Source organism: Chiroxiphia lanceolata, chromosome 23 (assembly GCF_009829145.1).
Source record: "Chiroxiphia lanceolata isolate bChiLan1 chromosome 23, bChiLan1.pri, whole genome shotgun sequence".
In the NCBI taxonomy this organism is placed as follows: domain Eukaryota; kingdom Metazoa; phylum Chordata; class Aves; order Passeriformes; family Pipridae; genus Chiroxiphia; species Chiroxiphia lanceolata.
The window spans coordinates 1,066,603-1,094,098 of record NC_045659.1 but is presented as its reverse complement, the minus strand read 5'-3'; the positions used below and the strand labels follow the sequence as shown (position 1 = coordinate 1,094,098).

At 51.5% G+C, this 27,496-nt stretch overlaps 1 protein-coding gene across 1 annotated transcript in view; it reads left to right on the top strand.

Moving 5' to 3' along the window:
• Positions 1–25,987, top strand: part of DSCAML1 (DS cell adhesion molecule like 1) — a 104,438-nt gene extending 78,451 nt beyond the window's left edge. The window contains 27 exon segments of the mRNA XM_032709538.1: positions 521–799; positions 1,017–1,136; positions 1,277–1,453; positions 5,884–6,083; positions 6,404–6,500; positions 6,613–6,741; positions 7,132–7,299; positions 7,452–7,522; positions 8,410–8,587; positions 8,590–8,649; positions 9,580–9,726; positions 9,807–9,962; positions 10,506–10,645; positions 11,861–12,014; positions 12,226–12,343; positions 12,432–12,595; positions 12,825–12,923; positions 14,656–14,844; positions 14,928–15,215; positions 15,298–15,453; positions 15,576–15,606; positions 15,953–16,071; positions 16,212–16,364; positions 16,572–16,766; positions 17,206–17,447; positions 17,449–17,518; positions 25,108–25,987. Coding sequence (XP_032565429.1) covers positions 521–799; positions 1,017–1,136; positions 1,277–1,453; positions 5,884–6,083; positions 6,404–6,500; positions 6,613–6,741; positions 7,132–7,299; positions 7,452–7,522; positions 8,410–8,587; positions 8,590–8,649; positions 9,580–9,726; positions 9,807–9,962; positions 10,506–10,645; positions 11,861–12,014; positions 12,226–12,343; positions 12,432–12,595; positions 12,825–12,923; positions 14,656–14,844; positions 14,928–15,215; positions 15,298–15,453; positions 15,576–15,606; positions 15,953–16,071; positions 16,212–16,364; positions 16,572–16,766; positions 17,206–17,447; positions 17,449–17,518; positions 25,108–25,559 — 4,352 coding nt within the window. The 3' untranslated portion in view covers positions 25,560–25,987.
• The last annotated feature ends 1,509 nt before the right edge of the window (positions 25,988–27,496 follow it).

Sequence of the window (27,496 nt, the reverse complement as noted above, 5' to 3'; positions counted from 1 at the left end):
CGTCTACCAGGTGCTGAGCCTTGTTAAGCTAATTGTCTCCCTCTCTCCACTTTCTTCCCCCTCCCACATTGCCAGAGATGCTGCGGTTGCCTAATTAAGTTATCAGAAAGATAATGGCTGGTTCTGAATCCGGTGCCTTTAAGAAAAGCATCCATCTAATAATGGCTTTTCTTCGAGCAGATAAATGCTGAGGTGGAATTTCGGTTGGCACGTGCTGGGGGCAGCCAGGGCTTTCCCCACTGCAGGGTCTGCTCTGCTCTGGAGGCTGGTGTTTCTCCATCCTGCTCTCAGCAGGGTGATCCTGCCAGGTGGGAGAAATCTTCCTGCTGTTCTGTGTTCAGCCGCACCTTCTGCTCTCCCCTGGCCATGTTCCTGGTGGAATCAAAAGCCTGCCTTAGTTTCCGGGCGGCTGCTTCTCCCGGGACAGCATCTCCCCTAAGCCTTGATGCAGCCCATCCCTGCTGGAGGAAGGTTTTCCTGGGATGGGCTCTCCAGCATTTTCTGCCTCTCCCCTCAACAGTCCCTCCACTGATCCAGCCCTTCGAGTTCCCACCAGCCTCCATCGGGCAGCTCCTCTACATCCCCTGCGTGGTCTCCTCCGGGGACATGCCCATCCACATCACCTGGAGGAAGGACGGGCACGTCATCCTCTCCGGCTCCGGAGTCACCATCGAGAGCAAGGAGTTCATGAGCTCCCTGCAGATCTCCAGCGTCTCCCTCAAGCACAACGGCAACTACACCTGCATCGCCAGCAACGACGCGGCCACCGTCAGCCGGGAGCGGCAGCTCATCGTGCGGGGTGAGCACCACGGGGCCACCCCGGGGGGCTCAGGAGGGTGGGCAGCGAGGGAGGGAAGCACAGTGGGGAGCAGGGAGAAGCTGGGAGGCTGCTCTGTAGGCGCAGAAGAGGGTGGGAGGGTGAGGAGCAGAGTTAAGCCTCCCGTGCCAGGAGGGAGCTATAGGGATCTGATGGGGGTTTTGCTACAGTGACCATCTTTTCCTCTCAAATTCCTCAGTGCCTCCTCGTTTTGTGGTCCAACCCAACAACCAGGATGGCATTTATGGTAAAGCCGGGGTGCTGAACTGCTCTGTTGATGGATACCCCCCTCCAAAAGTCATGTGGAAACACGCTAAAGGTAGGGATGGGTCACGTGGCACTGTGTAGGGACATCGGGGCGGGCTGGGGAGCGTCCCTTCGGTGTGGCCACCCCAGCTCTGAGCCTCACGAGCGCTCCTCTGCCTCAGCTGAGCTCTGTGTCTTTGTGTCTCCTCCTAGGGAGCGGCAACCCCCAGCAGTACCACCCCATCCCCCTCACGGGCCGCATCCAGATCCTGCCCAACAGCTCCCTGCTCATCCGCCACGTGCTGGAGGAGGACATCGGCTACTACCTGTGCCAGGCCAGCAATGGCGTGGGCACAGACATCAGCAAGTCCATGTTTCTCACCGTCAAGAGTAAGTACCTGGGGCCGTGCCGCGGGGGCGATGGGGGTGTCTGTGGCTGTGGGACCTGTGGTGGCCAGCAGAGCCTGCTCTGGTGTAGCCCCCTCCTCCTTTCCGAGGGTTCCTGCTGCACCAGCCGCGCTCTGGCCTTGGCTCCGCGCAACCCCGCGATCGATGCGCAGGGCACGGGAGGGCATTGATTCCTCCCCTCCAGGGACCCGCTTCCCTTTTGGTATTAAACACACTTTGTCTTTAATAAAACCAAGCAATCAATCTACATCAGACAGGAGGAAAGGAAGTAGCTGGGCTACTTTGACAGGGATGGGCTGGGAAGTGTTGTTAGACACCGTGTTTGAACCGCGTGTGTTATTGGATTGCTCTCCCGTTGCTACCAGCAGAATGGATAATTGCCAGCTCTGTGTTAGTTAGTGGTTGTCGCTGCCGTGAGCATTCCAGCCTCCAAAAGGAGGTGGTGGAGGGCGTCTGGCTTGTTCCTGTATGTCTCTGAGAGAGGCTGGGGTCGGGGCTGGGCTCAGCAGGGCTGCGCTCTGCCCTGCCCATGCCAGGGGGGCTGAAGCAGTAAGTCCTCTGGCTGCTGGCCCCGTGCCAGAGTGGAGGGAGGCTGCAGGTGGAGCTGTGGGAGCCACCACCACCCTGGGTGTCCCCTGGACAGGGTGTTTTGGGTAGAGGGGATGTGCAGCCCTCTCTGGACCCAACATGTCTTGGCTGAGGTCTCTGGGATGAGATAAGGAGAAAGTGACTGGCTCAGGCAGCTCCTTTCCTGCCTCCCCCTCCCCAGCCAGGCACTTTCTTTCCTGGCATTGGCAGCCTTTCTCTCAGGGGCTTTTCCCCTCCCCACCCAGCCTCTGCCTTCCCGGGTTCCTTCTCCCCTCCCTGTCAGCTGTTTAATTTATCCTGCCGACTGATGAATCAAAACGAGCGACTTCAAACAAGGCACTTCAATGAGGTGCAGGTACAAAGTCGAGGCGATTAATCCCGAGTGAACGTGCCGAAGTCTGGGAGCCCGAACTGGTGCCGTGTCCCTGCTATCTGCCGTAATTGCATCCCAGGACAGGTTGCTTGCTGACTTGAATAGCACATAACCTTATTATGCGTGTGCTTTTGCATCTCCCGGAGCCCTTGCCGCCTTTGAAAAGGTTCGGATGAATAGGTAGACAAAGCACCACAGCCAATTAAGCATTAGATGGGCTCTTTGTTTTGTTTCATTTTGGGGTTTTTGTTTGTTTAGTGAAATGTCAGTCCAATTAAAGGGAGATCAGTGGTGGCTTTTCCTGAAAGTCAGACCACTGCGGACAGAGTTAAATGAGAGTTAATCAGAGCCCAAACAAAGCACACAGGCGGTCAGCAGGGGAGAGGGGAGTGCTGCAGGCAGCCAGCATCACACATCCCCTTCCCTGGCCTCCAGGGGCGAGTCAGGTAACACACTGGACAGTGTGTGCCATCCTGGCTGAGTGCCCGCGGACTTGGCAGTGCCAGGAGGAACTGGACGCTGCTTTTGTCAGGGAATGGGCAAGGAAAGCCACCGGATTTTCTGGCATGGGGATGTCACCCGTAGGGCTGGGGCTTTGCTGTCCCTGGTTGCTACCACACCATGGCAGCCTGTCCTTCCCTGTTCTGGGGAGGAACTCAGCAGCACCCAGCTGGAAGCAGGCAGAGTGGAAGGTGGGGAATGCTGGAGGATGGGAGCCTGTGCCCAAGGGGACAGCGGGGTGGGCTGGGCTCAGGTGAGGGGGCTGCCAGCGCGTGATAAATGCCATTTAGCACATGGCTGCACACCTGCCTGGGTACTGAGAGCAGAGCGTGTGGGATGGGGACAGTCATGTCCTCGGGGGGTCCTGCTGGCTGTGCCAGAGCACTGGGCAGTGCTCACTGGGGTGGGGGCTCCTCTGCCTGGTCCTCGCAGGCACCTCGATGCCGGGGGTCCAGCTGGGGGGCAGGGAGAGGGGCCGCTGCCTGTGTGTCACGGCACAGCCCCGTTTGGAGTTCGCTGCCGTACGGCACGAGCATAACTGATTGCTTCCATGCAATTTGAATTAATCTCATGCTTCAGGTGAAACTCAGCTAATCAGTGTAGAAAGGAAGCTGAGACGGGTGCAATCAAATTAACATCACAGAGCGGGCTCCAAACAAGAAAGAGGGGGGCTCGGGAGGCAGGCACAGCCGTTGTCACCCTTGTCACTGTTCTCATTCAGTTGTCACCAGCGCGCTGCGAAGCAGCTCGTGCCCCAGCCTGGCGTGGGACAGCAGAGCGTGCTGGTGGCTGTTGTCTCCCTTTGTTCCCAGGCTTATCTCTGCTCAGCCAGTAGGACCAGCCTTTAGCTTGTTAACAAGGCCCGTGGGCACAGGGGAGCGGCTGGGCGGGCTGGGCACCAGGAGGATGGGTGGGCACAGAAAACATGAGCTCTCCTCAAGGGAGGCCTGTCTACCAGAGTGCTGACTGGGGCTGTGACTGGTGCTCTGATGGGCAGGAACCATTACTGATGTCCCTGAACCCAGGACTGGCCAGGAGCAGCCCCTGGCCAGCCCTGGAGGTCCTGTGGCCAGTCCCAAGCAATGCTGTCCCTCTGCAAGTGGCAGAGCTGCTCCAGGGCAGGCGTCAGTAGTGACCTGCAAGCAGTGCTGCCCCTGTGCCCTGATCTGTGCTGTCCTAACAGCTGCCTGGGGTTTTCTTTGGGTTGGTTGTGCTGTTTTCCTGCTCTGGACGGCATGCTGCTCTCCTGGGACCCCAGCAATTGAGAGAAGTTGATATGTTTACATCCAAGGAGCTGCTTTTAATCAAACATCAATAAGTGCATTTCAGTGAAGCAGAGCCTGAAACGGAGCTCCTCTCCCGGGGCTGCTGCCTCCACAGCTGCCACAGCCCTGCTGGGCTGTCCTGCCCCTTTGGCACCTGCAGTCATGCACACCCTCTGTGACCCACAGGCCTCCAGCCTGGGCTGAATGAGGGCTGTGCTCCTGCCTGCCAAATGGCTTTCCAATGGTTTTCCATGGCAGGAACTGGGGACAGCAGGGAGGAGCCTGGCAAGAGCTGCCATAGTGCCAAAACTGGGTGCTGAGACCCTAATCCAGGTGTGTGTGTGCCCTTGTGTTACACTGTGCACAGTCAGCCCTGGTTTGGCATAGGTGCAAGAGCCCCCATCTGTCCCTGAGCTCTGTCTTCATCCTGGTGGGATGTGGAATGCTGGGGTTTGGTCAGTGCTTCCTATGCCTGTCCCTCTCCTGGTGGATCCCTGACTACAGGCAGACAGAGCTGGGGTAGGAGGGGCACACAGCTGGGGATGGGACAGAGCAGAGTTAGGAGAAGTCTTACTCTGTTTCTTGTAACCCTTGGTTTCCCATGGCCCAGACTGCAGTGCCCCAACATCCCTGCTCTTTGCCATCCCCATGCCAGCTTGTGGGAGGCTGTGCTTCCCTCGGGGCAGGATTGCCACAGGTGCTGCCAGCAGGCCCCAGGCTGGGTATAGTGCTGTCCTGCACCCCACAAACCCTGGCAGCTCCAGAGGAAAGGTTTCCTTCCCTGTTAATTGAATTACATTGCCACAGAAAGCCGAGAAGTCGTAGCTCATTAGAGCCTCTTGTGTCCCATTAGAACAGTGTGTGTTGCCTTTGCGGATTGTCATTATCATACATTACTGCGGGACTCAGCACTGCTGTTTGTTTATGCATTACATTTTTTTCTGCTTACCCAGGCTGCCCTCAGTCCCCCAGCCCATTCCTCCCGCGTGGTGCCTGCCACAGCCAGCCCACTGCATGGCACCGGGGTGGCATGAGGTCTTGGCTCTTGTAGCAGGGAAGAGCCTGGCTGGGGATCAGTACAGCATCCTCCCAGCAAGGATCAGCCATCCCTGCACCCACTACTCGAGCAGTATTGGGTGCTGCACCCTGGATGGGTGCTGACCATGGCACAGGGTGTCCCCACCATCCCTGTTTGCATATTGGGATGGCTACGGATAAAAAAAAAATCATCTCTGGCATCTGCAATGCAAAGGCGGCCTTGCTGATGGGGAATCACACTCTGTATTCTGCCCAGGTTTATACGAGTGAATTATGCAAATCCATGATGGAAAACATTCTTCCTCTCATCCTCGGGAGTGTAAAACCTTAGTCAATAATTCATACCCGCACGTCTCAGACTGGAGGCTTTCTCTTCATTATAGTGTGCGCTTGGTTATTTGTCTTTCACGTTTTATTGTCTACCCCGGTGTAATGCTATGCATTATAAAATTTATCTGCTTCATTATTTTATGATCCTGAGCTGTATAATGCAGCGAGACGGTTCCGCTTTGGGCTGCGTGGCCTCTTGGTGAGACCCGCATCCACCGCCTCCCTGGCGGGGTCTGTGGGCTCTGCCAGGGCTGGGCAGCCACAGGTGGCACCTGGTCATGCCCTGGGCACACGGGTGACCCTCTGCCTCCCCGCAGTCCCAGCCATGATCACCTCCCACCCCAACACCACCATCGCCATCAAGGGGCAGACCAAGGAGCTGAACTGCACCGCCCGGGGCGAGCGGCCCATCATCATCCGCTGGGAGAAGGGCGACACCGTCATCGACCCCGACCGCAACATGCGCTACGCCATCACCACCAAGGACAACGGCGACGAGGTCATCTCCACCCTCAAGGTGAGGGCCGGGGGTCCTGCGCCTGCCCGGGCTGCTGGGGGTCCTGCTGGGTGGTGGAGGGAGGCAGATGACACAGAGGGGTGCGCAGTGAGTGTGTCACTGGCCCTGGGTGGGTGCTGTGGAGGCTGGCGCTGCGGGTGGGCTCCCCGGGTGGAAAAACTGAGCCCAGCGGGGTGGGGTGGTGGGAATCCCATTGGAGGGATTGTGACTCCCAACAGTGGCACGGTGGTGGGAGCAGGCAGTGATGGCAGGGGGAGGCAGGGGCACGGTGCTCACTGGAGCCCAGTCTGAATTGGCTCCTCTCCCTGAAACATTTGCAGTTGAAACCAGCCGACCGTGGGGACTCCGTCTTCTTCTCCTGCCATGCCATCAACTCCTACGGCGAGGACAGAGGCTTGATCCAGCTCACTGTCCAAGGTACTCGATCCCCCACACATGAGCCCTGAGGCCCAAAACCTTGCTGTGAGGGTCCCCCTGCTCCTGGAGGGCCTCTCTCCCTGTGTCCCTAACCTGCCCCTGTGTCCCCAAGAGCCCCCTGACCCACCGGAGCTGGAGATCCGCGAGGTGAAAGCCCGGAGTATGAATTTGCGATGGACGCAGCGGTTTGACGGCAACAGCATCATCACGGGGTTCGATATCGAGTACAAGAACAAGTCAGGTAGGTGACAGTGACGTCCCCTCCCTGTGCCACAGCGGGGCTGAGGGCTGTGTCCTGGGGCTGGGCAGTGCAGGCAGGTGTGGGGCTGCCCCACCGGGACCTCCAAGGGAATACTCTGCATCCCCATTCCTTTGATGAAGAAAGGAGAGAGCAGCATTAATGAAATATGGTAATTTCTGTTGGATGGGAGCATTTGAAAGGGAATATTAAAAGAGACAATATTTGTGAAAAGTTGGAACCCCAGATGCACAACGGCGAGAGAGGGAAAGCAGCACATCTCCAAGGGGGACAAAAGCTGGAGGTGCTTGGGGACCTCACCTGCCTGAGCACGGCCCCCTCGGCGAGGGATTCAGGTGCTGACCCTCCCGTCTTGCTCCACTGCTCTTCCAGATTCCTGGGATTTTAAGCAGTCCACGCGCAACATCTCCCCGACCATCAACCAGGCGAACATCGTGGACCTGCACCCCGCCTCCGTGTACAGCATCCGCATGTACTCCTTCAACAAGATCGGGCGCAGCGAGCCCAGCAAGGAGCTCACCATCAGCACGGAGGAAGCAGGTGCCAGTCCCGGCTCAGGCTCTGGGGACAGCGGGCAGGGGTGGCCAGGGGCAGCCTTGGGTGAAGACAAGCTGGCTGAGACACAGCTCTCCTAAAGCCAAGTGTTTCCCTGATGCTTCTCAACATGCTCTTTTGGGTTTGTTTCTCCGCAGCTCCCGATGGCCCTCCGATGGATGTCACCTTGCAGCCGATGACATCTCAGAGCATTCAGGTCACCTGGAAGGTGAGTGAGGCCAGGATGGCTTTCCCTGGCCACGGGGGCTCAGGCAGCTCTCCCATCTTGTCCTGGGACTCAGCATGTCATCAACATTATGAGGGTCAGGAAGGATTTCCCAGGAAAAATGAAAACCCGAAGGCTGGGCGTACAGTTCGCATGGGGCCCTTATTAATCCTGTTTTATAACAAGCTCATTATCTCATAGGGTGTCCGTGGGGGGCCATGGGGGAGAGAGGATAAATATGTAAAAACTGAGATGCTGGGTTGCAAAGTGTTTGAGCAGAGATCGATAAAACTTAGAATCGGATTTATTTTTCCAAAGCTGCCTAATGAAAAATAAAATTGATTATAAAGTTAGGACTTGGGAATGAACTGCCAAGTCAATAAATTTAGGGTTTCAGCTTCTCCCCCCTCCCCTTAAGCACTGAAAAACAGATTAATGGAAAGTAAGATTCACTTGAAAGATAAGTCACTTCGTTTTAGGAGTATTTCAGCAAGATGGATCACCCTGGCTTTGTAACATAAATTTGCAATCAACCCTATTGATTTCTTAATGCTTCAGAGAAATATTGTTAAGATTGATCTCAATGTGGCCTCTAAGGCTGCCAGACTTGGGGTTTTCCCTCCTCCTGCTGAGCTGTTCAAGTTGGGGACTGGTGTTGTCTGGGCACATCCCTCTGCCCAGGCCAGCACTTCCTGGTGTCTCCAAGGACCCACAGGACGTTTTTTATCCCTGTTTTGCCACTCAGTGTATGCACCCAAGTGCTGTGGAGAGAGGGAAACAACTTAGTAGCATTGAGAAAGCCACTGGGGAGAAGTGGTCGGGGCACAGAGCCTCCTGACCCCATAGCCCTGCTTGACACCGCTCTCCATCCCTCCCTCCTCGTTCCTCAGGCCCCAAAGAAGGAGCTGCAGAACGGGGTGATCCGTGGCTACCAGATTGGGTACCGGGAGAACAGCCCGGGCAGCAACGGGCAGTACAGCATCGTGGAGATGAAGGCCACGGGCGACAGCGAGGTCTACACGCTGGACAACCTGAAGAAGTTCGCGCAGTACGGGGTGGTGGTGCAGGCGTCAACCGCGCGGGCACGGGGCCCTCGTCCAGCGAGATCAATGCCACCACGCTGGAGGACGGTAAGGCTGCCCCTGTGACCAAAGCAGGCAGTTTTCCTGCTCCCCAGTCACTGGGGGATCCTCAGTCACTCCCTATCCCACCCCGAGCAGGTCTGGGGGGGTGGCTGCCACCAGCAGCACCAGCTGTGTGCACCCTCACAGCTCCCTGGGAAGGAACTGGGAGCACCAAGATGTCAGGACACCCCTGGCACAGGATTTCTGGCATGATTAGAGGGATGCAAGGTGAATTTAGGCACTGCCAAAGTGCCGGGCAGGTTACATCTGGACACGTGGCCGATGGCCTCAGTCGCTTTAAAAACAATGAGAAAAAAGTTTTGCAGTGCGTTTGCTCAGCAGTTTTTCATACTTAATTAAGGCTCTCGTTAGCCTGTCAAACCACGATCGTTCCTGGCTGCATTAGCACTCCTCCCGGGGTATCAAAGGCCCCTGTTTTAGCAATAGTGTCTTTTCCATAATTATATTACCTTCATTTCATTCAAACGGACTATCTGTATTAGTTTATTATACTCTGTCCCTAATTACATGGTGCTTATATTTTTGCACCTAAGTAATATGAAACAATAATCATTTTCAAAGAGGATCGTTACGGTGATGTATTATCATTTAAATGCTCATAAAAATTAGAGTTACCTCTTACGGGGCAATGGGATCTAATTACCTCACATCCAGCCAGCTCTCCTGCTCTCCCCTCCCTGGGAAGCTCAGCCAGTCCCAGTGGACTGACTCCTTGTCACCATGAGCACGTGTGGTCAGTGGTCCAGGAGGAGCAAAACTGCATGTTGGAGGCAGAGCACTGCTGGGCAGGACCAGCTCAGGGGGAGACAGAGGAGCAGCAGGATGGGGTCCCTTGGGGGTGCATGGGACACGGTTCCCTTAGCCTGGCATCTCCATCCTCCTGCTGATTGTCGTCCCTGTCCATCCTCTCCCCAGTTCCCAGCCAGCCCCCCGAGAACGTGCGGGCCATCTCCATCACCTCGGACGTGGCCGTGATCTCGTGGTCGGAGCCCCCGCGCAGCACCCTCAACGGGGTGCTCAAGGGGTACCGGGTCATCTTCTGGTCCCTCTACATGGACGGAGGTGAGCGCTCGTGGGGAGGAGGTGACGGGGGGACCCGGGTGGGTGGCGGCCGGGGGCTGATGGGCCCTGTCTCCCTGCAGAGTGGGGCGAGATGCAGAACATCACGACCACGCGGGAGCGAGTGGAGCTGCGGGGCATGGAGAAGTTCACCAACTACAGCGTGCAGGTGCTGGCCTACACCCAGGCAGGCGACGGCGTGCGCAGCAGCGTGCTCTACATCCAGACCAAGGAGGACAGTAAGTGGCACTGCCACTCCCTCGTGCCACAGCAGCGCCTTGTGCTGCTGCACTGGAGTGGCTGCAGGGGTGCGGAGGGAACCCCCCGTGTGCAGCCGTGGGCAGGGCACTTCCCTTCCCCTTTTTCTTTTTCCTTTTCCTTAAGTGCTGATATTTAAATATTTACACCCCGCCTGCCCTACTTTAATGCCATTAACTCGGTAGCAGAGCGTTCCTGGGCCTGTGTCCTGCGAAGCAGCACCAGATACTGGGAGGGAGGCGCAGCTGGGCGGGGCACAGCTGACAGATTAAGGAGATGGCCATTAAAAGCCAATCATGATTTCTAAACCCGAGCTTGGGCTGCAATTAACCCTCCTGCCTCAGGCTCACATGGGGACCAGAGCCACCCATGAAGAGGTGTCCCACAGGCAGACCTGTCCCTGCTTGTACGTGCCCAGTGCTGGTGTGACTGCAGTGTGTGGTTGGGATGCTGTCACCCCTCCCAGCTGGGCAGAGACCTTGGAGACTTCCAGGCACCGGCTCTGTCACACTCTCCCTCCTCAGTTCCAGGTCCCCCGGCTGGCATCAAGGCTGTCCCATCCTCAGCCAGCAGTGTGGTTGTGTCCTGGCTGCCCCCAGCCAAGCCCAACGGCATCATTCGGAAATACACCATCTTCTGCTCCAGCCCCGGCTCGGGGCAGCCGGTACGTGGTGGGAATGGGGGTAAGATGGGAATCACCACTGTGTGCCAGGGAATGCTGAGCTGTCCAAGCAGGAGCAGGAGGGAGGGCTGATGCCAGGCAGTAGCAAAGGCCCCTTGGGGAGGTGCGTGTGCTGCAGAGTTGTCCAAGGGCATCCATGGACACCCATCATCAGGACATGGTCCCATTGTCAGTCTGTTCCCATCCTCCAGCATCTGCCCTGCTCAGCACTCACTCCAGAGGGGGAAACATGCCAGCAGCTGACCAAAAATGAAATAGAAATCCAACCTGGCCCCATCCCTCCTTGGTGAGGGAGAGGTTGATGGGAGGTCTGCAGACTAGTGCTTATCAAAAGCTCCTTCTCAAACTCATTTCACTATCTGAGCCTCTGGTTTCCAGGGCAACATAATCTTTTCATCAAAGCAACTGGTAAAACCGCTGGGATCCGATATTGTTTTCTTGGCATCTTGTCAAAACTGTCATTTGGGTAAAAAAAAAATTATGTATACTATACAATATTCATATAGGTGTGTCTGCTTTGGGGCACATTTAGAGCCATGGGCCCCGCAAGGGCACACGTGTGTGCAGACAAGGAACTTGCAGGTCCCTGCGTGGTCACACGTGTAAATACCACATCCATGCCATGCCACAGGGGTCATGGAGCCCCCCATCCCTGTCCAGTGCCAGCACGGTGGGGTGGCCAGATGCTGTGCAGGGCAGCATTTCCCCATGTGGTGCACTCGGAGCAGGGTGACTTTGGCCCTGATGTGATAGGGACTGGCCCTGGCACTTGCACACAACCAGACCTCTCAGGAGGGCCATGGTGGGGTTGGGACAGTCACTGTGGGTGATGCAGGAGGTGACCCCACACGCGTTTTGGGGACCCCTTGGCCTCTCACTGTGACCACAGAGGGTTTGAGGCAGGCTGGTGAGGGGTTGCCCCCACACTGGCCCCCGCCGCAGCTTGGCGGGTGTCAGGGAAGCGTCCTTCCCTTTCCTGGGAACAAACCATGCCGTCGCAGCCATCTGTTCCTCGGGCTCCAGCCCGGGCTCCCTGGAGGAATCACGACACCAGCCGGCTCACACCGGCATTGAGGAACACGGAGCAGAGCTGAGCCGCTGCTCGGGAGCAAACCCAGAGCACGGCAACGGGGTGGTGGGAGAGATGGGGTGAGGGTCTCACCGAGGCTGCACATCTTCCCGTCCCCCTCCCCACAGGCCCCCAGCGAGTACGAGACCAGCCCCGACCAGCTGTTCTACCGCATCGCCCACCTGAACCGCGGGCAGCAGTACCTGCTCTGGGTGGCCGCCGTCACCTCCGCCGGCCGCGGCAACATCAGCGAGAAGGTCACCATCGAGCCCGCGGGGAAAGGTACAGCGGGGCTGCCAGGCTGGGGGGACACAGCCCTGTCCCCTGCCCCAAGGGGTGCTGTGGCAGCCCCACAGCTGGCGGGATGGGATGGCTGGGGGTGACCCCAGGGCAGAGGAGGTGTGGCATGGGTGGCCTCGGCTCTCGCCATGTGCCGTGGGGTCTGTGAATGGGGTCTGTCTCCCACAAGGCTGACCTCTTCCTTGTCCCCAAGCCCCTGCCAAGATCATCTCCTTTGGAGGCACCGTCACCACGCCGTGGATGAAGGACGTGAGGCTGCCGTGCAACTCTGTTGGGGAGCCAGTGCCTGCCATCAAGTGGACCAAGGACAGGTACTGAGGGGGCTGCCAGGGGCCAGTGCCAGCTGCTCTGCCCTTGCTGTGTCACACACGGCTGATGCACCCTCTCCCCTCCCGGCAGCGAGGACTCTGCCATCCCCGTGACAGTGGACGGGCATCGCCTGATCCAGGCCAACGGCACCCTGGTGCTGCGCTCGGTGAAGGCCGAGGACTCCGGCTACTACACCTGCACTGCCACCAACACCTGGGGCTTCGACACCATCATCATCAACCTGCTGGTGCAAGGTGAGGGTTCCCAGCTCCGTGTCAGGAAGCAGATGCCCTGCACAGACGTGCTCCATCCCTGCACTGTCGCTGCCCAGCACTCAGTGAGTGAAGCACCTCGGGGTCTGTCCTGCACAAGGGGCTCGTGCTGGCCCAGGGCTGAGTGGGAGGTCTCGTTGGCGCTTTTGGGGAGCACAGTTTGGGGCACTTTGTGTGTGTGAGGTGCTCACGGGCTTTCCCTCCTCCTTAGTGCCCCCAGACCAGCCCCGCCTGACTGTCTCCAAGACCTCGGCATCGTCCATCACGCTGGCCTGGATCCCTGGGGACAACGGGGGCAGCTCCATCCGAGGTAGGGCTGCTGTGAGCAATGGGGCTGGTGCCAGCACCTCATCCCAGAGCCATGGGTGCCTCTGCTGCTGGGAGCTGAGGCTCGTGGGACATATTTTTATGCCTTTCATGCCTTTCAGGCACACCCCTGCACGCTGTGCCACATTTTTGTCTCTGTGCCCCAGTTTCCCCCTCTCCAAAATGCTCCAGAGTAAGGTTGATGCTTCTGAGCTCATAGCAGGGCCTTCCAGCCCTGAGGAGGGGATTGTGAGGTGTTTTGGACAAGCTGCAGGGTCTGAGGTAGCTGAGGAAGGGCACATCATTAAGTGCTCAGGTGCTGGTGGCCAGGATCAGCCACAGTGCTGCTCCATGTCTCCCAGCAACTCTGAACCCACTAGGACACGAATTGTCCCCTGTCCCTGCCAGGCTGAGGATTTCAGGAGGGCTCCAGGAGCATCCCTGCTTTCCCAAGCCTCCTTTCTGCTCTGATTCATCTCATGAATTATACGTTGAAACAGCTGCACACGGAGGGGGGAGCGAGGAAGGAGACCTCGCTTACAATTAATTAAAAGCATGAAAGTAATTACAAGCAAATCTCCCCAGCCAGCAGCCTTTCACTCCAGCGGACTCTGTTGATAAATTTGGTTATAATTGGATTAGAAATATTAAAAACATGCTGCATGTACAAAATAAATAAATAACCGGTGGCAGGCACCAGGGTGCCAGGCACCGTGGGCGGTGTGGGGGTGTCAGGGCTGGTGTTGACACCACTGGGAATCATGTGCCCACAGACCTGGGAAGGTCCAGGTATTACCATCCATAGGGAAGCCTTGGTGCTGGGGAGGTGCAAGAAATGTCCCTTCCCTTGGCACTGCTTTGCCCAAGCCGGAGCTGGTGGTTCACAGAGCACCTTCACGTGGGTCCTTTGGCATCACCACACCAGTACCCAGGTGGTGTCGGCACCAGAGTGGTCCTGCAGCCTCTGCATTGTGTGGCTCGTGACACACAGAGCAAGGCAGAAAGCCTACCCTTCTCTGTTATCTTTATTTGAGAATTGGCAAAATATCCTGCAAAAATAGCCAGATGTGTCAGTGCACCACAAAAGCTTGGTCAGCAGCCAGGGCAGCAGGGTTTTGCTGTCGGGGGCACCAGTGCCCTCAGTGCCGTGTCCCTCCTCCCCAGCTCCCTGTGCCTCTCCCTGAGCAGCCCAGCCCAGCCATCTTCAGGCTTGTTGGTGGCAGCGTAACAGGTTTGCTCATCTAGGACACAGTGTGCTTCCTAATACTCTTCATCATGGGAGAGGAGGCGGCGTGCAATGACAGAAGCAACTTCCCTGCAGCTTCCCGAGGGAGCCAGTTAATTCCAGCTTTCCCTGTATAGCCTCGCACCAGTCAATCACAGAGTGCACTCCCCTGTGGAAGCAAGCAATGGGACCATGCTGGTGGCACTGGGGGTGGGCCACGTGTGACTGGGGCCCTCTGGCAGAGCACTCAAGAGGTGCCAGGGGGTACCCACACTCCTCTTGTCCCGTGTGGTGGGCAGAGCAGGCAGATTCCACCAGCACTCGTGAGCACACAGTGGTGCACAAATCGGTGTGTAGTGGGTGCCCTGGTGCTGCTGGGCTGCCTTGGATTTGGGAACTGGGTGTGTGCCAAGGTGGGAGGGGGTACCCAAAGGCTCTGTGCCAGCCATAACCCCTTCCTCTCGCCCTCACCCCTGTGCCTGGGGGTGACCCTCTGCCCTTGCTCCCAAAGGCTTTGTGCTCCAGTACTCGGTGGACAACAGCGAGGAGTGGAAGGACGTGTTCATCAGCTCCTCCGAGCGCTCCTTCAAGCTGGAGAGCCTCAAGTGTGGCACGTGGTACAAGGTGAAGCTGGCGGCCAAGAACAGCGTCGGGGCCGGACGCATCAGTGAGATCATCGAGGCCAAGACCCACGGCAGAGGTGAGCCAGCCCTGCAGTGTCCCTGGGGGGGACAGGGCGGTCCCCTCCCCACCACAGCCCTCCTGACAGCCCCTCTCCCGCAGAGCCCTCCTTCAGCAAGGACCAGCACCTCTTCACCCACATCAACTCCACGCACGCCAGGCTGAACCTGCAGGGCTGGAGCAGCGGGGGCTGCCCCATCACCGCCATCGTCCTGGAGTACCGGCCCAAGGGCAACTGGGTGTGGCAGAGCCTCCGCACCAACAGCTCGGGCGAGGTTTTCCTCACGGAGCTGCGCGAGGCCACGTGGTACGAGCTGCGCATGAAGGCCTGTAACAGCGCCGGCTGCGGCAACGAGACCACGCAGTTTGCCACGCTGGACTACGACGGCAGTGAGTGGGGGGACAGGGCGGGGGGCACGCTGCTGGGGGGTCCCGGGGTGCTGATCACCCACCCACCCACGCTCTGCCCTAGGCACCATCCCCCCGATCAAGTCAGCCCAGGGGGAGGGCGACGACGTGAAGAAGCTCTTCACCATCGCCTGCCCCGTGATCCTGGCCACGCTGGGAGTGGCCCTGCTCTTCATCATCCGCAAGAAGAGGAAGGAGAAGCGGCTGAAGAGGCTCCGAGGTGAGATGGGGCTCAGAGGCTCAGCACACAGGACCAGGCTGTGTTCCTGGACAGCCTTTTTGTGCCCTAAACATCTCCCCTAAAAAAAAAAAAACACCTTGTTTTTTATGTCTCTTGCACAGATGCCAAGAGTTTGGCTGAAATGCTGATCAGGTGGGTCTCAGAGCTGCCTGTGGCTGGTGCTGGGTGGGGAGGCAGGGGAATGCTTCATGGCAAGGGCTGGTCCTGGATGCTTTTAAGCCCAGGTTCAGCCCTGTCTAGTTCAGACCTTCCTGGGCTAAGGCTTGCAAAGGTTGTGTTGGTGCCCCTGTAGCACAGCAGCCTGTTGTTCCTGGCTGCTCCTGCCTGCTGGAGGGTCCTGGCACCCACCCCGGAGCTTGCCTGGGCAGAGCTGAGCCCTGGGTGGGCTGGCTGGTGGCAATGCCCAGCTTGTCCTGGGCTGGAGCCGCCGGGGCTCTCTCCGGTAATGGCCGGGTCTGCGTCCCCTCTTACCTCACAGCAAGAATAACCGCAGCTTTGACACGCCGGTGAAGGGGCCCCCGCAGGGCCCCCGACTGCACATCGACATCCCACGGGTGCAGCTCCTCATCGAGGACAAGGAAGGCATCAAACAGCTGGGTAAGCACAGAGCAAATCTCCCATCCCTTTGTGCCCCCGAGTGCCAGGGGAATCCCATGGATGGGCTGAGTGTGGGCCAGCAGGCGCCTACAGCGAGCTCCTGGCCAGAGAAAGGTCTGAACTCCAGCTTCTTCCCACAGGGGATGACAAAGCCACGATCCCTGTGACGGACACGGAGTTCAGTCAGGCAGTGAACCCCCAGAGCTTCTGCACAGGTGTCTCGCTGCATCACCCTGCTCTGATCCAGAACACGGGGCCCCTCATCGACATGTCGGACATCCGCCCCGGCACCAGTGAGTGGTGGCAGTGCTGTGGGTGGGTGTGCTGGGAGCAGCACGGGGGCTGTCCTGTAGACTCCTGTCCCCCAGCAGTGGCCGTGCCTAAAAGCAGCTGCTGGTAAGGCAGAAGCTGTGGGCAGTGCTCCAGGGAGATGAGATGGGACAGCATCCTGGCTGTTTGTGGGAGGGACCCACCGTGACGGTGTCACCTTCGTGCCTTAGACCCCGTGTCGAGGAAGAGCGTGAAGTCTGCGCACAGCACCCGCAACCGCTACTCCAGCCAGTGGACCCTCACCAAGTGCCAGGCGTCCACCCCGGCACGGACCCTCACCTCGGACTGGAGGACAGTGGGCTCCCAGCACGGCATCACGGTCACCGAGAGCGACAGCTACAGTGCCAGCCTCTCACAGGACACAGGTGGGCCAGCACTGCCCAGAGGCTCCCTGGCACTGCTGCTGGCACCTGTTTGAGGTGCACAGGTTCACCATGACCCCGAACTGGGAGTTCAGGGCGACTGCAGAAGTAGAACTTAGTCAATGGGATCGTGGAACCACAACTTGGTGGCTCTGAGCAGCCAGACCAGTGCCCAGCTCTGGGAACAAATAGAATCATAGAATCCTGGAGTGGTTTGGGTTGGAAGGGACTTTTAAGATCATCCTCTTCCATCTGCAGCCATGGCAGTGACACCTTCCACTAGACCAGGTTACTCCACACCCTGTCCAACCTGGCCTTGCGCATAGCCGAGTGTATCTCAGCAGGGACAGCCTGGGCACTCCCGTGATGACAGTGACATGGAGAAAGGCACTCCCAGGGCAGGAAAAACTCCCAGGTAGGTGACACGTCCTCTCCCCCACAGACAAGGGTCGGAACAGCATGGTGTCCACCGAGAGCGCCTCGTCGACCTACGAGGAGCTGGCGCGCGCCTACGAGCACGCCAAGCTGGAGGAGCAGCTGCAGCACGCCAAGTTCGAGATCACCGAGTGCTTCATCTCCGACAGCTCCTCCGACCAGATGACCACGGGCACGACGGACAACGCCGACAGCATGACCTCCATGAGCACCCCGTCCGAGCCCGGCATCTGCCGCTTCACCGCCTCCCCCCCCCAAGCCCCAGGACAGCGAGCGCGGCAAGAGCGTGGCCGTGCCCATCCCACACCGCGCCAGCAAGAGTATGTACAGCTCCTGCCCGGCCCCAGCCGTGCCCCAGGGCTGTCCCACCACCCCAGGAGTCCTTCCCATTCTTGTATTCCTTTGTCTGCTTAGTATTTCTTCCCACTCTTTAACATTCTTTCTCAATTGCTTAATATGGTTCCCCATTTCTTCTGGTATTCCATCCAATTCTTGTTATTCCTTTCAATTCCTTAGTATTCCTTTCAACACTTTAGTATTTCTTTCAATTCCTTAGTATTCCTTTCAACACTTTAGTATTTCTTTCAATTCCTTAGTATTCCTTTCAATTCCTTAGTATTCCTTTCAACACTTTAGTATTTCTTTCAATTCCTTAGTATTCCCTTCAATTCCTTAGTATTCCTTTCAATTCCTTAGTATTCCCTTCAATTCCTTAGTATTCCCTTCAATTCCTTAGTATTCCTTTCAATTTCTTAGTATTCCTTTCAACACTTTAGTATTTCTTTCAATTCCTTAGTATTCCCTTCAATTCCTTAGTATTCCCTTCAATTCCTTAGTATTCCCTTCAATTCCTTAGTATTCCTTCAAGTTCCTTCGTATTTCTTTTCCCAGTTCCTTGGTATTTCTCCCCATTCTTTAGTATTCCTTCCCATTCCTCAGTATCACCCCTTCCACATTTTACTACTCCTTCCCATTCTTTAGTATTCCTTTGCACTCCTTAATACTTTTCCCCCCATTCCTTGGTATTTTTTTAATCCCATTATTTCACTGTTCCTTCCCCCTCTTAATATTCCTTGCCATTCCTTGGTATATGAGGAATATATTGCTTAATGTAAGAAGAAAGAATTCCCCATTCCTTAGTCTTCTTTCCCATTTCTTGGTATTTTCCACCCCCCCCCTTTTTTTTTTTTTTTTACTATTCCTCCCCATTCCTAGTATGCCTTTCCATTCCTTAATATGTTTTCTGCTTTCCCTGGTATTTTCCACTGTTTTTTTACAATTTCTTCCCATTTCATTTCCCATTCTTTAGTGTTCCTTTGCTTTCCTTAGCATTCCTTTCTCATTCCTTGATATTTTTTACCATTTTTTCCTATTCTTTAGTGTTCCTTCCCATTCTTTAACATTCCTTTGCACTTTTTAGTACTCCTTTACATTTGCTGGTGTTCTTTCCTCATTCCTTGATATTTTTTACCATTTTTTCCTATTCTTTAGTGTTCCTTCCCATTCTTTAACACTCCTTTGCACTTTTTAGTACTCCTTTACATTTGCTGGTGTTCTTTCCTCATTCCTTGATATTTCCCTCATTTTTTTTTACTATTCTTTTCCACTCCTTATAGTATTCCTGCCCATTCTTCAGTACTGCCCCCAGACCTTCATATTCTCCCCTTCATTGCTGTTCCTCATTATTTCTCCCCCTTTTTTTTAGAATTCCTCATTATTCCATCACTATTTCTCCCTTTCCTTTAGTGTCCTCCAGTATTCCTTCCCATTCCTCAATATTCCTTCCCTAGCCTTAGTGCCAGCACCCTGACAATCCCCCACCCCAGGTGAGCCCTTCCATCCTGCCCCTTTCTCTGCAAATAAGTCCATATGCTTCTGTGGTATATTTTAAATAGTACAATAGTGTGTATTAAGTATGTGTGTTACAATTAATTGTGTATTAATTGTGTGTTACAATTATAGCCTTTTTTAAAAATGCAGTTTACAGAACACATTACACAGACACAATTAAAGGCAAAAGTGTTTCATACCACAAATATAACAACATATAAGAGACAATCTAATAATGCAGGGCCTTATATATATTCATATATATAAATATATTTATATATTTATATATAAATATATATAAATATATAGAGATATATAAACATATTTATATATTTATATAAATTTATATATAAATATATATTTATATATAAATATATTTATATACCTATATATATTTTTATATAAATGTATATATTGAGATATAAATATATTTATATATTTATATTTTTATATATAAATATATATTTTTATATAAATATATATTTATATATTTAAATATATATTTATATATAATATATTTATATATATTTATATATTATATATAAATATATTTTATCTATATTTATATAAAAATATATAAATATATATAAATATATAAATGTATATAAATATATTTATATATAAAAATATATAAGTATATTTGTATATTTATATATATTTATATATATCTATATAAAAATATATTTATATATTTATATATATTTTATATATATTTATATATTTATATATATTTTTATATAAATATATTTTTATATATTTATATAAGGATATATATAAATACATAAAAATATATAAATATATAAAAATATATTTATATATACAAATATATAAATATATGTGTATATTTATATATATTTATATATGAATATATTTGTATATTTATATATAAATATATTTGTATATTTATATATATTTATATAAATCCTTATATTAAGGTACTAACTCTAGATGATGCTGTAGAACACAACACAGCTGAATATAGTTTACTGTAGCACAGACACTATTTATATTAGTGTAGTATATTTAACATGACATACATAGCACTGATGTGTACTGTAGGCTGTAGCTGTAACATGTGGCAACATTCAACAGCACGTGGCAACATGTTATGGTGAAGAGAAGGGATATTTACATATTTACAGACACCACCTCACAGAGCAGATGGGATCTGCACCCCCCTGATCCCCCATCCTGTGTCACACACTAACAATACAGACCCTACAACGTTTTAGAGCTGCAAGAGATGAACATGCACTTACAGAACACACCCCATAATATACACAGTTAAAGCAGTAATGCTGTAGGGAGAGAGGTGTTATATGTTACAAATATCAAAGACAAAATAGTAACTGTTTTACATCTACATGTAAATCCTTAAATTAAGGTACTACAGCTGCGGATGATGCTAGAGGACACAATTAAAGGCAGTAGTGTAATACAACAGAAATATAACACTATAACACCTATAAGAGACAATATAACAGTGCTGGGTCTTATACATACATCGACATAAAACCTGAAATTAAGGTAATAACTATATATGATGCTATATAACACAGCATAGCAGAAGATATTATTGCAGCACAGACACTACATTGGCAGAGTAAAACCTTCCATATAACACACTATCTATCATATCACACTGCTGTGGGCTCTAACAGGTGCTGCAGAGAGTAGGAATATTTACCACAATGCTTTACAGAACAGAAGGTGATCTTTATGTGCAGAGATATCACTGTGATATATCACAGATTAATAACAAACATCCTGCAATACATGACATACACGTCCTATAGTGTGTTACAGCTGAGTAGAGATGATGTACAGCTTACAGAACATATTATAAAAACATATATAATTGAAAGCAATACTGTTATATTGTCTCTTACAGGTCCTATATAACAACTATAATAATGTGCTGTCTTATATACATACAAATAAATTAAGGCACTAGGTTATATCTAAGGCTATAGAACACATAGCAGAATATATTGCTTATTGCAGGGTACTATAACATTTGATGTCACACAATATGGATATCACTGATGTCATTTACACACAACACATCACAGACCATAATCTGTGCCTCCATGTGTGCCACTGTCCACTTTTCTACTCTGGGCATTACAGTGGGACCAGTTCTGGCACATTCTAATACTTTTTGACCCCGGGCATTAGAATCTGACACATTCTGACACTTTTTGACCCTGGGCATTAGAATCTGACACATTCTGTCAAATTCTGACACATTCTGACACTTTTTGACCCCGGGTATTAGAATCTGACACATTCTGTCAAATTCTGACACTTTTTGACCCCAGGTATTAGAATCTGACACATTCTGTCAAATTCTGACACTTTTTGTCAAATTCTGTCAAATTCTGTCAAATTCTGACACATTCTGACCCCGGGCATTAGAATCTGACACATTCTGTCAAATTCTGTCAAATTCTGACACTTTTTGACCCTGGGCATTAGAATCTGACAGATTCTGTCAAATTCTGACACTTTTTGACCCCAGGTATTAGAATCTGTCAAATTCTAACACTTTCTGACCCCAGGCATTAGAATCTGACACATTCTGTCAAATTCTGTCAAATTCTGTCAAATTCTGTCAAATTCTGACACATTCTGACACATTCTGACCCCAGACATTAGAATCTGACAGATTCTGTCAAATTCTGTCAAATTCTGTCAAATTCTGACACATTCTGACACATTCTGACACATTCTGACCCCGGGCATTAGAATCTGACACATTCTGTCAAATTCTGTCAAATTCTGACACTTTTTGACCCCGGGCATTAGAATCTGACACATTCTGTCAAATTCTGACACTTTTTGACCCCAGGTATTAGAATCTGTCAAATTCTGTCAAATTCTAACACTTTCTGACCCCGGGCATTAGAATCTGACAAATTCTGTCAAATTCTGTCAAATTCTGTCAAATTCTGTCAAATTCTGACACATTCTGACACATTCTGACACATTCTGACCCCGGGCATTAGAATCTGACAGATTCTGTCAAATTCTGTCAAATTCTGACACTTTTTGACCCCGGGCATTAGAATCTGACACATTCTGACAGATTCTGTCAAATTCTGACACATTCTGACCCCGGGCATTAGAATCTGACACATTCTGTCAAATTCTGTCAAATTCTGTCAAATTCTGTCAAATTCTGTCAAATTCTGTCAAATTCTGACACATTGTGACACATTCTGACCCCGGGCATTAGAATCTGACACATTCTGTCAAATTCTGACACTTTTTGACCCCAGGTATTAGAATCTGTCAAATTCTGTCAAATTCTGTCAAATTCTGTCAAATTCTGACACATTCTGACACATTCTGACACATTCTGACCCCAGGCATTAGAATCTGACAGATTCTGTCAAATTCTGTCAAATTCTGACACTTTTTGACCCCGGGCATTAGAATCTGACACATTCTGACACATTCTGTCAAATTCTGACACTTTCTGACCCCGGGCATTAGAATCTGTCAAATTCTGTCAAATTCTGTCAAATTCTGACACATTCTGACCCCGGGCATTAGAATCTGACACATTCTGTCAAATTCTGTCAAATTCTGACACTTTTTGACCCCGGGCATTAGAATCTGACAGATTCTGTCAAATTCTAACACTTTCTGACCCCGGGCATTAGAATCTGACAAATTCTGTCAAATTCTAACACTTTCTGACCCCGGGCATTAGAATCTGACAAATTCTGTCAAATTCTGTCAAATTCTGTCAAATTCTGTCAAATTCTGACACATTCTGACACATTCTGACACATTCTGACCCCGGGCATTAGAATCTGACAGATTCTGTCAAATTCTGTCAAATTCTGACACTTTTTGACCCCGGGCATTAGAATCTGACACATTCTGACAGATTCTGTCAAATTCTGACACATTCTGACCCCGGGCATTAGAATCTGACACATTCTGTCAAATTCTGTCAAATTCTGACACTTTTTGACCCCGGGCATTAGAATCTGACAGATTCTGTCAAATTCTAACACTTTCTGACCCCGGGCATTAGAATCTGACAAATTCTGTCAAATTCTGTCAAATTCTGTCAAATTCTGACACATTCTGACACATTCTGACCCCGGGCATTAGAATCTGACACATTCTGTCAAATTCTGTCAAATTCTGACACTTTTTGACCCCGGGTATTAGAATCTGACACATTCTGACAGATTCTGTCAAATTCTGACACATTCTGACCCCGGGCATTAGAATCTGACACATTCTGTCAAATTCTGTCAAATTCTGTCAAATTCTGTCAAATTCTGTCAAATTCTGACACATTGTGACACATTCTGACCCCAGGCATTAGAATCTGACACATTCTGTCAAATTCTGTCAAATTCTGACACTTTTTGACCCCGGGCATTAGAATCTGACACATTCTGTCAAATTCTGACACTTTTTGACCCCAGGTATTAGAATCTGTCAAATTCTGTCAAATTCTGTCAAATTCTGACACATTCTGACACATTCTGACACATTCTGACCCCAGGCATTAGAATCTGACAGATTCTGTCAAATTCTGTCAAATTCTGACACTTTTTGACCCCGGGCATTAGAATCTGACAGATTCTGACACATTCTGTCAAATTCTGACACATTCTGACCCCGGGCATTAGAATCTGACACATTCTGTCAAATTCTGTCAAATTCTGACACTTTTTGACCCCGGGCATTAGAATCTGACAGATTCTGTCAAATTCTAACACTTTCTGACCCCGGGCATTAGAATCTGACAAATTCTGTCAAATTCTGTCAAATTCTGTCAAATTCTGACACATTCTGACACATTCTGACACATTCTGACCCCGGGCATTAGAATCTGACAGATTCTGTCAAATTCTGTCAAATTCTGACACTTTTTGACCCCGGGTATTAGAATCTGACACATTCTGACAGATTCTGTCAAATTCTGACACATTCTGACCCCGGGCATTAGAATCTGACACATTCTGTCAAATTCTGTCAAATTCTGTCAAATTCTGTCAAATTCTGACACATTCTGACACATTCTGACCCCAGGCATTAGAATCTGACACATTCTGTCAAATTCTGTCAAATTCTGACACTTTTTGACCCCGGGCATTAGAATCTGACACATTCTGTCAAATTCTGACACTTTTTGACCCCAGGTATTAGAATCTGTCAAATTCTGTCAAATTCTGTCAAATTCTAACACTTTCTGACCCCGGGCATTAGAATCTGACACGTTTTGTCAAATTCTGTCAAATTCTGTCAAATTCTGACACATTCTGTCAAATTCTGACACATTCTGACACATTCTGACCCTGGGCATTAGAATCTGACAGATTCTGTCAAATTCTGACACTTTTTGACCCCGGGCATTAGAATCTGACAGATTCTGTCAAATTCTGTCAAATTCTGACACTTTTTGACCCCGGGCATTAGAATCTGACACATTCTGACACATTCTAACACTTTTTGACCCCGGGCATTAGAATCTGACACAATCTGACACATTCTAACACTTTTTGACCCCGGGTATTAGAATCTGACACATTGTGACAGATTCTGTCAAATTCTGACACTTTTTGACCCCAGGCATTAGAATCTGACACATTCTGTCACATTCTAATTCTAATGCCCGGGGTCAGAAAGTATCTGACCAATTCTGTCACATTCTAATACTTTTTGACTCTGGGCATTACAATGTGACCCATAGTGTCACATTCTAATACTTTCCTACTCCTTGTATTACAATAAGACCAACAGAGTCACGTTCTAATACTTTATTACTCTGTGCATTACAATAAGACCAATAGAGTCACGTTCCAATTCTTTATTACTCTGTACATTACAATATTAGCAGTAGTGTTACATGGTGACACGGTATAAGACGTTGTATCCAACACTGCCCGGTGGAGTGCCCACTGGAGCTTGGCAGGTCCCACCCATCGCGTTGCACAGGGCCAATTTTGGGTTGTTGCCCTGTTCCATGTGACAGGACTCCATCACGCGCCGAGGGCGCCGGGCAGAGGGATCTCTGCAGAGCCTCACCCGCCTCCTCTTCCCTCGCCAGGTGACTACTGCAACCTCCCGCTGTACGTCAAGTCGGACGCGTTCTTCCGCAAGCCGGACGCGCACGAGCCGTGCCCGGTGGTGCCGCCGCGGGAGGCCTCCATCCGGAACCTCGCCCGGGCGTACCACGCGCAGGCCCGGCACATGACGCTGGAGCCCGGCACCAAACCCCTGGGGCTGCCTCCCCCGGCCTCGGCCGCAACCACCTTACCTCAGAGGACTCTCCCCATGCCCGGCCCGACCGGTACCGCGGCCGCGCCCGCCGCCAGCGCCGCCCCGGCTCCCCCCGCCGCGGCCGAGCCCCCCGTCGCCACCGCCGCCGAGCCACGGGTGCCCACGCACTCCAAAGTGGGGGGCTCCAGGGACTCGCTCCTAGAGATGAGCACGTCGGGGGTAGGCAGGTCTCAAAAACAGGGCGCCGGAGCCTACTCCAAGTCCTACACGCTGGTGTAGGGCCACCCGCCGGATGCTGCTCGTCCCCCCCCCACCACCCCGCGCCATTTATATTTAATTAACAAACTTGTACATAACGAACTCTTTTGTATAAAAATGAAGCTATTTTCTTCTTCTCCGAACAGAAAAAGAAACCAGGGCACAAAGAATTTGATGTTACAGATTTAAAAATATAATATATATGTAAACATATATATATATTTCACATCATTTTGAAAGGGGCACAAGGAAAGACTCAGCGACTTTTTTTTTTTTTTTTCTCCCTGATCTTGTCGGTGGTTTTAAAAAGGAACGTCTCCGAGACATTGCATGCTATTTTACTGTTCTGAAAACAGCAGGAGTTGCTTCAATTTGCAAATGCTTATGTGTTAATACCTTTTTCTATGAAAAAAAACCCAGCGCTGTGTGCAATAAAGGTTATGTTTATACGCGGGCGTTTGTTAAGTGAGCAGGGAATTAAGGCAGAGCAGGGCAGGAGGATGGAGAGGGACAGCCCAGGGCAGCCACTGTACAGAAACACTAAGACATGGGATTAAATATTAAGGAATACTAAGAAAAGGGATTAAATATTAAGGAATACTAAGGCACTTACCGACCTGCAGAGCCGTGGGGCGGGAGGAGGGTCAGGGATGGGAACAGGGTCCTGAGTGGGACAGCCCAGCCACGGCCAGACTGTGCCACAGTACCTGCTAAATCCAGCTCCAGTCCAGGGTGAACCAAAGTGCCAGACAGGAACCCTGGGCCAGCTCGTCTGGAGGGGTGAACTGATGCCAGGACCCTCACGAGTCGTGTCACGGCTGCGGTGCCGCACGGCTCCAGCATCGTACCCAGCATCCAGCGAGGCACAGCAGCTCCTCACAGCAGGGCCTGGCTCCCTGGGATGTGGCAGCAGGGAGAGCAGGAGGAGCAGCACCACTGCTGAGCACAATGAGCGGCGAAACACAGCACATCAAAACCCAGCACACCGAAACACAGCACACTGTGTGAAGGGCAGCACAGCTGGAGCCCAAGAAATCCAGCACAGTGCCAGGGATCACGATGTATCTGCCTTCCATCGTGGTGAATCATGGCACAGGGCATGGTACAACACTGCACAGGTGCCCCAGGACACGGGGCATTGTGTCACACCACACCACACTGAGACACCACAAAGCCCAGCACACCCCTCACCATCATTTGTTTTTATTTTTCTTCTTTGTTTTTACCACCAGCCACAGCAATAAACCACCAAAGAGATGCAGGTTCTACCTTCCCCTTTCATATGTGGTTGTGAAAGCAAGAGCAGCTGAAGCTCAGGCAGGAGCCAGGGGCTCTCAGTCCTTCTCACCTGTTCTGCTACCCTGGGAAGGCAAAAATAGCTCAGGCCATTGTTAACTCTTGTTTTAGTAACCCAAAATAGAACTTCACCTTCCTGAGGAGCTTCTGGTGCTATTTGAGGTCTAAATAACTAACTGCACTTTCATTTCCTTATTTCCTGTAATTTATAAGCTCAAGTTTTCATCAGTTCTCCATCCATGCTTGCTACCCACTGGTTACAGCTTTTTCCTTGCAGATACCCTTCCTATCTTAACTCAAACCAGCTGTTGGAGCATCTATACACAGGTTTGTACCATTCTCTTTTTTTTTCCTCTCTTTACAGGGTTTAATTCATCAGTTATAATCAAGTGCTGCAGAGGTCACTTTTTCAATATCTCTCCATTAATTTTTTTTAAATGTAGTACTCAAACAAAAATTACACGAAAATACAGTGACTGGTGCTACTGGTGACACTACCTGCAGTCTCCACATAGAGCAGTCCCCTCCCCTGCCTGCTGGCACAGTGGTCAGCAGATCCTCCTTTGCCATCTGGTTCTTCCTAACTAAGGTAACACCTGAAATCCTGCAGAGCTGGAAGCACCTCAGCAAGAGCCTGGCAGCTGTTCACCCCTAGGGCTCAA